Genomic DNA, 13,366 nt, shown 5'->3' with positions numbered 1-13,366 from the left:
CCATCTACCACCAGAGACCATGATGTCTAGTAAATCATCTACCACCAGTGACCATGATGTATAGTAAATCATCTCCCACCAGAGACCATGATGCCTAGTAAATCATCTACCACCAGAGACCATGATGTCTAGTAAATCGTCTACCACCAGTGACCATGATGTCTAGTAAATCATCTACCACCAGTGACCATGATGTATAGTAAATCATCTACCACCAGAGACCATTATGTCTAGTAAACCATCTACCATCAGAGACCATGATGTCTAGTAAATCATCTACCACCATTGACCATGGTGTCTAGTAAATCATCTACCACCAGAGACCATGATGTCTAGTAAATCATCTACCACCAGTGACCATGATGTATAGTAAATCATCTACCACCAGAGACCATGATGCCTAGTAAATCATCTACCACCAGAGACCATGATGTCTAGTAAATCATCTACCATCAGAGACCATGATGTCTAGTAAATCATCTACCACCATTGACCATGGTGTCTAGTAAATCATCTACCACCAGAGACCATGATGTCTACTAAATCATCTACCATCAGAGACCATGGTGTCTAGTAAATAATCTACCACCAGTGACCATGGTGTCTAGTAAATCATCTACCATCAGACACCATGATGTCTAGTAAATCATCTACCATCAGAGACCATGATGTCCAGTAAATCATCTACCATCAGAGACCATGATGTCTAGTAAATCATCTACCACCAGTGACCATGGTGTCTAGTAAATCATCTACCACCAGAGACCATGATGTCTAGTAAATCATCTACCATCAGTGACCATGATGTCTAGTAAACCATCTACCACCAGTGACCATAATGTCTAGTAAATCATCTACCACCAGTGACCATGTCTAGTAAATCATCTACCATCAGTGACCATGATGTCTAGTAAATCATCTACCACCAGTGACCATGATATATAGTAAATCATCTACCACCAGTGACCATGATATATAGTAAATCATCTACCACCAGTGACCATGGTGTCTAGTAAATCATCTACCACCAGTGACCATGATGTCTAGTAAATCATCTACCACCAGTGACCATGATATATAGTAAATCATCTACCACCAGTGACCATGATGTCTAGTAAATCATCTACCACCAGTGACCATGGTGTCTAGTAAATCATCTACCACCAGTGACCATGGTGTCTAGTAAATCATCTACCATCAGTGACCATGATGTCTAGTAAATCATCTACCACCAGTGACCATGGTGTCTAGTAAATCGTCTACCACCAGAGACCATGATGTCTAGTAAATCATCTACCATCAGTGACCATGGTGTCTAGTAAATCATCTACCACCAGTGACCATGATGTCTAGTAAATCATCTACCACCAGTGACCATGATGTCTAGTAAATCATCTACCAGCAGTGACCATGATGTCTAGTAAATCATCTACCATCAGTGGCCATGATGTCTAGTAAATCGTCTACCACCAGTGACCATGATGTCTAGTAAATCATCTACCATCAGTGACCATGATGTCTAGTAAACCATCTACCACCAGTGACCATAATGTCTAGTAAATCATCTACCACCAGTGACCATGATGTATAGTAAATCATCTGCCACCAGTGACCATGGTGTCTAGTAAATCGTCTACCACCAGAGACCATGATGTCTAGTAAATCGTGTACCACCAGTGACCATGGTGTCTAGTAAATCATCTACCACCAGTGACCATGGTGTCTAGTAAATCATCTACCACCAGTGACCATGATGTATATTAAATCATCTACCACCAGTGACCATGTCTAGTAAATCGTCTACCACCAGTGACCATGATGTCTAGTAAATCGTCTACCAGCAGTGACCATGATGTCTAGTAAATCGTGTAGTAGACCATGATGTATAGTAAATCGTCTACCAGCAGTGACCATGATGTCTAGTAAATCATCTATCACCAGACCATGATGTATAGTAAATCATCTATCACCAGACCATGTCTAGTAAATCATCTATCACCAGACCATGATGTATAGTAAATCGTGTAGTAGACCATGATGTATAGTAAATCGTCTACCACCAGTGACCATGATGTCTAGTAAATCATCTATCACCAGACCATGATGTATAGTAAATCGTGTAGTAGACCATGATGTATAGTAAATCGTCTACCACCAGTGACCATGGTGTCTAGTAAACCATCTACCACCAAAGACCATGATGTATAGTAAATCATCTACCAACAAAGACCATAATGTATAGTAAATCAAACAAAGATAATTCATTCAACAGAACAAGAACAAAGCAATAAAAGGAAGTGCAGAGCAACAATTTAAACAACTCCAGTCTGTGGTCAGTGTGTGGTCAGTCTTTGGTCAGTCTCTGGTCAGTCTGAGTCAGTGTCTGGTCAGTGTGTGGTCAGTCTCTGGTCAGTCTCTGGTCAGTCTGAGTCAGTGTCTGGTCAGTCTGTGGTCAGTGGCAGGTTCCCGTCAGACGGGGCAGGTCTGTAATAACATAATGTGATGGTGTAACAACATCCAGCAGTCTGCTGTGCTCACCAGCTTTTACATTTCTGTGCTTCACCACACGGAAGAGAAGAAACATAAATCAACATTTGAACAACGTGAACTGTTAGAAAAGAGGCAGACATGAAGGAATCGGTGCTGTGAAACTGAATATTGCACTAAACATATTTTCATATTGAATCAGGAATGCTGGACTCTGTCAGAAGCTGCTTCAAACCGACTGCTTCCTTCATCACGATGGGCCTGTCACTCGTTCACAACTCTTAATTTTATCTGACAGACACAAATTAAAAGAACCTCATGTGTTGATAACCCCACTGGTCTGATCTACAATGGGCTGTACTGGTCTGTATTATTAACTAATTAATCAGTCAATTAATTAATTAGCGTTCGGCAGAGTCTAAACACAGGCGACTGAAGGATAACTCTCCTTCTCACCAGTCTTCTTCAGTCTCTCTGCCAGGCAGTCAGTACTGTCACTGTGCACACCCACTACAGGATTAACATGCAGCTTTCTGACAGAGCTCAACAGCACTGCTGACAACATCCTGCGCTGATCGCTAACACACGGCTCTGACAAGCAGAACTTGACATAAATGATTTAGGAGCGCACACTGGTTCCACTTTGTTCCAGGTTAACAAGACGCTGACCAGGAAAATCCACAAATCTCTATACAACTTTTTGCATTTTTTTTTTTGGCCAACGGTGGGACAGCGTCATCTGAAGAGTAAGTTGACTACACACATGTGGTCACACTCAGACAGAGACAGAAGTCCACACAAACATATGAAGACAAAAATAAACAGAAAAATTCAGGAGAGGTGGAGAAGTCTTTCAGGTCTGAATTCTAAAGTCCATTTCCTCCTCCGGTCTCCTCTGATCTCCTCCTCCAGTCTCCTCCAGTCTCTCAGCTCCATGGAGGAAGCTCTTCTCCAAACTTGGCACAGTGGGCGGCGTTTTTGGCTTCAAACAGCACCTGGAGGAGGAGGTTGTTGTCATGGCTACTATTTGACTGACACTTTACATTTGACTGCTTTCAATAGAAAACCATCACACCTTCAATTTAACTGATGTGTCAAAATATTAAAAGTGACCGCTAAATATCACAAGTACTACATATAATAATATCACTATGAAATCTTATGACTTTTAAATATGACTAGTAAGTGTCAAAATACGACTAGTAAATAACATGCACACACACACACACACACACACACACACACACACACACACACACACAGTCTTACCTTGTTATGTATGTAGGCCTCACAGCAGTAGCACCAGACGGACAGGTCAGAGAAGCTGAGCACCATGGGATGTTCTGATACGAGGCCGTGTGTTACCATGTGCTCATTGATATAGCGACCACAGAACACCTGTCAAACACACACACACACACACACACACACACACACACACACACACCTGGATCTCAGATTGTGGGATTGTGGATAAAACTCTTTCAGACACACACAGAGAATTCCAGGACTGCAGCTCTATCAGAGCCGTCCGGTCCTCCCACCTCCTCCATCTCATCACCTTGTTCATATTGATGGTGTCAAAATGGAGGGAGGACTAGATGGTTGTGATGAGTTATTTTTCATATATTGTTGGATTTGAACAACCTGCAGGTGTATTTCATATTGGTTCCTCCATCAGCTGCTCCACACTGCAGCTGCAGAGCAGCAGAGAGGAACATCTGACCCTTCAGCAACTCACCAACTTTCACTGGTTGTGTGTCTAACAGCTCAAACTCAACATGTCCGACGAGGGAAGATCTGGGTTCAGAGAGACAAGTTCCACCGACATGAATCCAGGAAAACACTGTGCTGATGTTGAGGAGGATCACTAGACAGCACTCAAGAGACATTTACTAGAGACCATTTGAGACCAACGAAGAGCTCAGTAAAATCCCAGGAGAACATTTACTAGAGACCATTTGAGATCAACGAAGAGCCCAGTAAAATCCCAGGAGAACATTTACTAGAGACCATTTGAGACCAACGAAGAGCTCAGTAAAATCCCAGGAGAACATTTACTAGAGACCATTTGAGACCAACGAAGAGCCCAGTAAAATCTCAGGAGAACATTTACTAGAGACCATTTGAGACCAACGAAGAGCCCAGTAAAATCCCAGGAGAACATTTACTAGAGACCATTTGAGACCAACGAAGAGCCCAGTAAAATCCCAGGAGAACATTTACTAGAGACCATTTGAGACCAACGAAGAGCTCAGTAAAATCCCAGGAGAACATTTACTAGAGACCATTTGAGACCAACGAAGAGCCCAGTAAAATCCCAGGAGACATTTACTAGAGACCATCTGAGACCAACGAAGAGCCCAGTAAAATCCCAGGAGACATTTACTAGAGACCATCTGAGACCAACGAAGAGCCCAGTAAAATCCCAGGAGACATTTACTAGAGACCATCTGAGACCAACGAAGAGCCCAGTAAAATCCCGGGAGACATTTACTAGAGACCATTTGAGACCAACGAAGAGCCCAGTAAAATCCCAGGAGAACATTTACTAGAGACCATCTGAGCCCAACGAAGAGCTCAGTAAAATCCCAGGAGACATTTAGTAGAGACCATTTGAGACCAACGAAGAGCCCAGTAAAAGCCCAGGAGACATTTACAAGAGACCATCTGAGCCCAACGAAGAGCTCAGTAAAATCCCAGGAGAACATTTACTAGAGACCATTTGAGACCAACGAAGAGCCCAGTAAAATCCCAGGAGAACATTTACTAGAGACCATTTGAGACCAACGAAGAGCCCAGTAAAATCCCAGGAGAACATTTACTAGAGACCATTTGAGACCAACGAAGAGCCCAGTAAAAGCCCAGGAGACATTTACAAGAGACCATTTGAGACCAACAAAGAGCTCAGTAAAATCCCAGGGGACATTTACTAGAGACCATTTGAGACCAACGAAGAGCCCAGTAAAATCCCAGGAGAACATTTACTAGAGACCATTTGAGACCAATGAAGAGCCTAGTAAAATCCCAGGAGAACATTTACTAGAGACCATTTGAGACCAATGAAGAGCTCAGTAAAATCCCGGGAGACATTTACTAGAGACCATCTGAGCCCAATGAAGAGCCCAGTAAAATCCCAGGGGAACATTTACTAGAGACCATTTGAGACCAATGAAGAGCCTAGTAAAATCCCAGGAGAACATTTACTAGAGACCATCTGAGACCAACGAAGAGCCCAGTAAAATCCCAGGAGACATTTACTAGAGACCATCTGAGACCAACGAAGAGCCCAGTAAAATCCCGGGAGACATTTACTAGAGACCATTTGAGACCAACGAAGAGCCCAGTAAAATCCCAGGAGAACATTTACTAGAGACCATCTGAGCCCAACGAAGAGCTCAGTAAAATCCCAGGAGACATTTAGTAGAGACCATTTGAGACCAACGAAGAGCCCAGTAAAAGCCCAGGAGACATTTACAAGAGACCATCTGAGCCCAACGAAGAGCTCAGTAAAATCCCAGGAGAACATTTACTAGAGACCATTTGAGACCAACGAAGAGCCCAGTAAAATCCCAGGAGAACATTTACTAGAGACCATTTGAGACCAACGAAGAGCCCAGTAAAATCCCAGGAGAACATTTACTAGAGACCATTTGAGACCAACGAAGAGCCCAGTAAAAGCCCAGGAGACATTTACAAGAGACCATTTGAGACCAACAAAGAGCTCAGTAAAATCCCAGGGGACATTTACTAGAGACCATTTGAGACCAACGAAGAGCCCAGTAAAATCCCAGGAGAACATTTACTAGAGACCATTTGAGACCAATGAAGAGCCTAGTAAAATCCCAGGAGAACATTTACTAGAGACCATTTGAGACCAATGAAGAGCTCAGTAAAATCCCGGGAGACATTTACTAGAGACCATTTGAGACCAATGAAGAGCCCAGTAAAATCCCGGGAGACATTTACTAGAGACCATCTGAGACCAACGAAGAGCCCAGTAAAATCCCAGGAGAACATTTACTAGAGACCATCTGAGACCAACGAAGAGCTCAGTAAAATCCCAGGAGACATTTACTAGAGACCATTTGAGACCAATGAAGAGCCCAGTAAAATCCCGGGAGACATTTACTAGAGCGAGTGAAAGCTAAATGATGAAAACTAAGGAGCTTATTTTCATATGAAAGGCGTAAACAACACACAAACGACAGGCAGCCTCGATCACCAGCCAAAGAGAAATGTCTGGAGGTCCTGTTCTATTCCACATCTGGTTGGCTTGGTCCACACCTGTCTCACCTCTAGACAGGTAGACAGTATTTCATGCAGACTAGACACTCACACGTCAGTCTTTCCTCAGACTAATTTGCATATCTTATGAACGTGCAGCCTGCTGTGGGGCATTATTACATTTGAGCAGAAGATTTGTAAGTGATTTTCCCTTCTCTCTTAGAAACAGCTGGCGACAATCACAGCTGGCAGCAGTAGCGCAGGCGATAGAGCAGGTCTTCTGGTAACTGCAGGGTTACCAGCGCCACCTGGCGAAAATGTGGAGATGTCCCTGAGCAAAACACCTAACCCTTAACTGCTCCCAATGAGCTGGATGTTCCGTGTATGGTTGACACCTCCTTCGGTGTAGGAGTGTGTGTGCGTGCGTGTGTGAATGTGAGACATTAACTATACAGCACTTTGGAAACAGCCTTATATAACTGCAGTTCATTTACCTGGCTGAGAGGGAGCGGCTAAATTCAGATTTCCACTGTCAGACACAACAGGTAACTAACTGCTGACTGAATTCACTAACTGACCTGCTGGCAACAGGTGAGACAGGTGTGTACCTGGCAACAGGTGAGACAGGTGTGTACCTGGTAACAGGTGAGACAGGTCCAGTTCTCAGCTTCAGAGCCACAGTCCTGACAGGGCAGGAAGATGTCGATACCTGCAGGTGGGAGTGGCTTAACGACATCCAGGTGAGGACACCAAGACAGGGGGTCCACCACATACATGGTGCTCTGGAAGCAGACAGATGAACAGATCAGAGAAGAAGAAACCATATCAAGACTCTCCGGCTGACAGCAGTAAAGTCATTGGAGTTGACACAGAGGTGAATGACTGAAGATAAAAAGTCTTTCTCTGATGTCTTACCCCGTCCAACTCTTTGCCTCCACAGACCAGTTCCAGTGCAGCCTGCGGTTTGGACCAACCGCACGCTCCCTCTGCCTCGGCAACCCCCTCGTCTCCACCGGCAATGGATGCTGAGGTTCCCTCAGCAACAGCCTGCTGAGATGGAATTAAGGAAAACAAATGAAAAAATATAGCTGCAAGCAGCAATTCCGGGGTTCAAGCCAACACAGACCATGTTTGGAACTGGTGGAGCCCCCTGTCAAGCGATTTCAAAATAGTTTTACACACGTGGCTCAACATTGTTAAGAAACACATCTTGCAAGTTTTGAAATGATTGGACAACAATTTCTGATTTAAAGTCTCCACGTTATGCCACACCCAGTTTTTTGCATTTGTAGCACCCCCTAGAGGTGGCTCTGAACGAAACATTCAGGGTATGTTTCAGGTACTAATGTGGACATATCCAAGTTTTGTGATGACTGGCCCAACAGTTGTTGACTTTGGCCTATTTATCGGCTGAACACGCCCATGTGAAGTTCACTTGTCTTAAATAAGATCGCAACACGCTTTATACAACACTTGATAAGCTGGGTCCAATAATGACCCACAGAACAAATGGTAGCAAGGACCTACGGTTTAGGAGATGTCACAAATGCATTTTTGAAAACTTTAAAATGGTGGAAAATTTAGTCAGGCAGACTTTAGTGGTTCTTGCAGGAAAATGTGTAGAGTGAGGACAGACTGATGTCTGTACCACATTTTGTGTAAATCGGAATTATGGCACAGGAGTTATGACCCCTTAAAGTTCAAAATGTTTACTTTTAATAATAATAATAACACATTTTATTTGTGGGCGCCTTTTAGGGCACTCAAGGACACCTTACAGAAGACAGGAAAAACCCAACAGCACTGTGTCGGACAGTGTAAAATCACAACAAAGCAGGTAGACAATAAAAAGTTAACACAACAGGTAAGTATAAAATCATCATCTGCACAAAAGTCAGTGCAGCGTGGATCAGACTGAATATGCCGGTTTGAAAAGGTGCGTTTTGAGATGGGATGTGAAGGCTGAAAGAGAGTCGGTGTTGTGAAGGTCTTGTGGGAGAGAGCTCCATAGGCGGGGGGCAGAACGACTGAAGGCTCTAGACCCCATGGTAGTCCAGCGGGCCGATGGTGTCGTGAGTTGGAGAGCAGAAGAGGATCTGAGAGTGTGGGAGGGTGTGTGGATATGAAGTAGTTCGGAAATGATAATTATAGCACCCCCATCAGGCCAACTGGGGTCATGGTATCCACAATTGATATAAGAGTTTCTATCCAGTTAACCTGAGTGCACAGCATGCCATACAGACTGCATTCACACCAAATGCTACATGTTGCTTTACTCACCCTACAAACTGTAGTAATACCCAGTAGCTCGCGTAGCGCTACAGTGTCACGCCAACAAGCTCGTTTAGCGACACCATTCTGCAGCTTTAGTACTAGCATTAGCAACGGTAACTCAGTGTTTCCAAAGGAAATTAAAACTTACCAGAGAATCCAACAACCCGACTAACCTTTCACCACACTGACTCCTTCGTACTTCAGTCTCTATGTGATCTGGTATCACACAACTCAGGACATAAAGCATGAGGCATAATGCTGGTTCACACAGCAACCTCAGCTTTCTCTTTCACTGTTCCCCCTTTCACTGAAATGAAACAAGAAGGAAGGCGGCTGCGGATTACCTGGGCCTGGGGTACACTGGCTAGTGACTGGCCCTTTTCAGGCGTCACTCCATGACGCTCCTCCTTCACTTCGTCCACACTCGAGCGATTCCGAGGGCTGGGAATGGCTGGGGTAGTCTGAGTGATGTCTAGGGAGGCCAATCCCTGAGCAAGCTGGTCAAGACTCGAGTCCCCCTTAGAATAGAAAACAGTTTGTATTAATGGTGTAGCATCCAGCACAAACCCAGCTCCACATTCACACATGACTTCAACAGCCAGTGATGGCTGGTCACTTGTACATGAACTGAGAGAGTAGACTATCGGACTGGTAGCAAACACTACACACCATCAGTACTTTCAGCTTGCAGGATACCTGCAAGCACAAATATCCCATCATCTGTTATGACTGAGGACAGCTGCATTTACTGTCATCATTCATTGTCCATTACCTCACTCTTCTGAGCCGTCCCGGTCTCTGCTCCACCCCCCCTGCTGATCCGGGGAGGCTGCAGACTACCACATGCCTCCTCCCCTACATGTGGAGTCACCAGCCGCTTCTTTTCCCCTGACAGTGAGGCGTTTCACCAGGGGGACGTAGCGCGTGGGAGGATCACGCTATTCCCCCCAGTTCCCCCTCCCCCCTGAAACAGGCGCCCCGACCGACTAGAGGAGGCGCTAGTGCAGCGACCAGGACACATACCCACATCCAGCTTTCCACCCGCAGACACGGCCAATTGTGTCTGTAGGGACCCCGACCAAGCTGGAGGTAACACGGGGATTCGAACCAGCGATCCCCGTGTTGGTAGACAGTGGAATAGACCGCCACGCCACCCAGATGCCCCAAATTGTCCATTTCTTTACTCCAGAGAAATATTTTTGAACGTGGACATTCTTATGAGGTGACGGTTTGTTATAAATACATTCCTTATGTTATAACCTTGTTATCCCCTTCCATCCCTGTAGAGGGTCGTGGTGGTTTGTCTGGACTGGGCTGGTTTGACTTCCTGCCTCCCCCTCTAGAACTACGTTTCCCACGATGCTTTGGAGAGGGCAGGCACATGCGGAGAGACTCTGGGACTTGGAAGGGACAGAGGAAGAGAAAGAGAATACCAATCATTATCAGTCAGTAACAAACACACACACACACACACACACACACACACACACACACACACACACACTCTGACTCATGTTATTTACTGTGAATCCTGAGGGACCTCCAGTAGGGGGCGTGACATCGTATGACCTTGTTAATGGCTGCCACAGCGTTGTGGTGAGGGGGGGGCAATGGAGTGGCTAAGGAGGGAGGGGCATCCCCTAGCAACATGCTGGTGCACATTGCCATGGATTCAGAGATGGATGTCAAGTTATATCCTCCCTTTAGAGAGAGACAGAGAGAAAGAGAGAGAGACAGAGAGAGAGCAAGAGAGAGACAGCAAGAGAGAGAGACAGAGTGAGAGAGACAGCAAGAGAGAGAGACAGAGTGAGAGAGACAGAGTGAGAGAGACAGAGCGAGAGAGACAGAGAGAGCGAGAGAGAGAGAGACAGAGCAAGAGAGAGAGAGACAGAGTGAAAGAGAGAGAGACAGAGAGAGCGAGAGACAGAGTGAAAGAGAGAGAGAGAGACAGAGTGAAAGAGAGAGAGAGAGAGAGAGAGAGTGAAAGAGAGAGACAGAGAGAGAGAGACAGAGTGAAAGAGAGAGAGAGAGACAGAGCAAGAGAGAGAGAGACAGAGCAAGAGAGAGAGAGAGAGACAGAGAGAGCGAGAGACAGAGTGAAAGAGAGAGAGAGAGACAGAGCAAGAGAGAGAGAGAGAGACAGAGAGAGCGAGAGACAGAGTGAAAGAGAGAGAGAGAGACAGAGTGAAAGAGAGAGAGAGAGAGAGAGAGAGTGAAAGAGAGAGACAGAGAGCGAGAGACAGAGTGAAAGAGAGACAGAGTGAAAGAGAGAGACAGAGAGCGAGAGACAGAGTGAAAGAGAGAGAGAGAGAGAGAGAGAGAGAGCAAGAGAGAGAGAGACAGAGAGACAGAGACAGAGACAGGGGGGAAAGAGTGAGCAAAACAAAAAATTAAACTGTTAAACTTCTGCACGTGTGTGATTATTTGTTTTGTAGGTATACATATAAATATATATATATATGTGTGTGTGTGTGTGTGTATACACCTCAAGAATAACCAACACCCTCCCTCCAGCCAATGACATCAGCATATGAGTGATGTGGGCGTATCCCTCTGGGGTCACATGGTACCCGCCCAGGGGATCACCTCGAGCCGCATCAAAACCAGCTGAAATCAGTACCAAACCTGGATTAAACTGGTGAGAGAGAGAGACTATCAGTGCAGTGGACTTCAACAGGAGGGCCATGGAGAGAATATCTTACATGTCTGTCTTTCTGTCTGCCCGTCTTACCTCCACAGCGATGGGCATGACAACATGATGGAAGGCTGCGAGGTAATCGGAATCTCCCATTCGTCCTCCACTCCAGGGAATGTTGACGTTAAATCCCACCCCCCGACCGACACCCACCCGATCACAGTCTGCATCCTCAGAGGAGGGGAAGAAGGTCCCGTTCTCATAACGATGGAGAGAGATATAGAGGACACTGGAGAGACAGAGAAATAGAGAGAGGGGGGTGGAGACAGAGAGAGCAAGAGAGAGGGAGAGGGAGAGAGAGAGAGGAGGGGAGAGAAAGAGGGAGGAGAGAGAGAGAAATAGAGAGAGAGCAAGGGGGAGGGGAGAGAGGTAGAAATAGAGAGGAGAGAGGGGGGAGGGGAGAGGGAGAGGGAGAAATAGAGAGGGGAGAGAGAGCGAGAGAGAGAGCGAGAGAGAGAGGGTCAGTGTAGGTCAGATTCTGGATGTCCCTGTTCTGACTTTGAGTCCACACTTTGGACAGACATGTAAAAGCAGCACATCTGCTGCTTTTTGTTCATGGTTATAAAAATAAACGACAGGAAGGAGAAAGTGAGAAGATGTGAAGGTGAGAAGAAGTCGTCTCAGCAACAACAAAGAAGGAGGTTTAGAACAGTTTAGGTTTCTGGTGTTGTCTGCGGTGGGGGCCAGCAGGGGGAACATGTGGACGGGTCTGGTTGGGGGGGGGGGGTTTCCATGTGTATCAGAGGACGTACGTGGAAGTCTACACCTTCCACCTGACCTACATGTCTTTGAGTCACCTGACCTACATGTCTTTGAGTCACCTGACCTACATGTCTTTGAGTCACCTGACCTACATGTCTTTGAGTCACCTGACCTACATGTCTTTGATTCACCTGACCTACATGTCTTTGAGTCACCTGACCTACATGTCTTTGAGTCACCTGACCTTCATGTCTTTGATTCACCTGACCTACATGTCTTTGATTCACCTGACCTACATGTCTTTGATTCACCTGACCTACATGTCTTTGATTCACCTGACCTACATGTCTTTGAGTCACCTGACCTACATGTCTTTGAGTCACCTGACCTTCATGTCTTTGATTCACCTGACCTACATGTCTTTGATTCACCTGACCTACATGTCTTTAATTCACCTGACCTACATGTCTTTGATTCACCTGACCCACATGTCTTTGATTCACCTGACCTACATGTCTTTGAGTCACCTGACCTACATGTCTTTGATTCACCTGACCTTCATGTCTTTGAGTCACCTGACCTACATGTCTTTGATTCACCTGACCTACATGTCTTTGATTCACCTGACCTACATGTCTTTGAGTCACCTGACCTACATGTCTTTGAGTCACCTGACCTACATGTCTTTGATTCACCTGACCTACATGTCTTTGATCCACCTGACCTACATGTCTTTGAGTCACCTGACCTACATGTCTTTGGGTCACCTGACCTGCATGTCTTTGAGTCACCTGACCTACATGTCTTTGAGTCACCTGACCTACATGTCTTTGATTCACCTGACCTACATGTCTTTGATTCACCTGACCTACATGTCTTTGAGTCACCTGACCTACATGTCTTTGATTCACCTGACCTACATGTCTTTGATTCACCTGACCTACATGTCTTTGATTCACCTGACCTACATGTCTTTGGACT

General features: G+C 45.5%; 1 protein-coding gene across 3 annotated transcripts in view; it reads right to left on the bottom strand.

Moving 5' to 3' along the window:
* Nucleotides 1–3,365: 3,365 nt before the first annotated feature.
* The window catches only part of hdac6 (histone deacetylase 6), a 56,042-nt gene continuing 46,041 nt past the window's right edge, over nt 3,366–13,366 (bottom strand). Inside the window, exons 21-29 of one of the 3 annotated variants that reach the window (XM_056274064.1) lie at nt 11,720–11,912; nt 11,474–11,623; nt 10,512–10,689; nt 10,249–10,388; nt 9,333–9,506; nt 7,630–7,764; nt 7,350–7,496; nt 3,757–3,885; nt 3,366–3,482 (exon numbers count right to left, since the gene is read on the bottom strand). In XM_056274064.1, the coding sequence (XP_056130039.1) occupies nt 3,414–3,482; nt 3,757–3,885; nt 7,350–7,496; nt 7,630–7,764; nt 9,333–9,506; nt 10,249–10,388; nt 10,512–10,689; nt 11,474–11,623; nt 11,720–11,912 (1,315 nt within the window). In that variant the 3' untranslated portion in view covers nt 3,366–3,413. The remainder of the gene's footprint in view (nt 3,483–3,756; nt 3,886–7,349; nt 7,497–7,629; nt 7,765–9,332; nt 9,507–10,248; nt 10,389–10,511; nt 10,690–11,473; nt 11,624–11,719; nt 11,913–13,366) is intronic. The other 2 variants (XM_056274065.1, XM_056274066.1) reach the window with 2 other exon arrangements.

Source organism: Lampris incognitus, chromosome 2 (assembly GCF_029633865.1).
Source record: "Lampris incognitus isolate fLamInc1 chromosome 2, fLamInc1.hap2, whole genome shotgun sequence".
Classification (NCBI taxonomy): domain Eukaryota; kingdom Metazoa; phylum Chordata; class Actinopteri; order Lampriformes; family Lampridae; genus Lampris; species Lampris incognitus.
The sequence above is the reverse complement of the archived record's forward strand: the minus strand, read 5'-3'. Positions and strand labels throughout refer to the sequence as shown.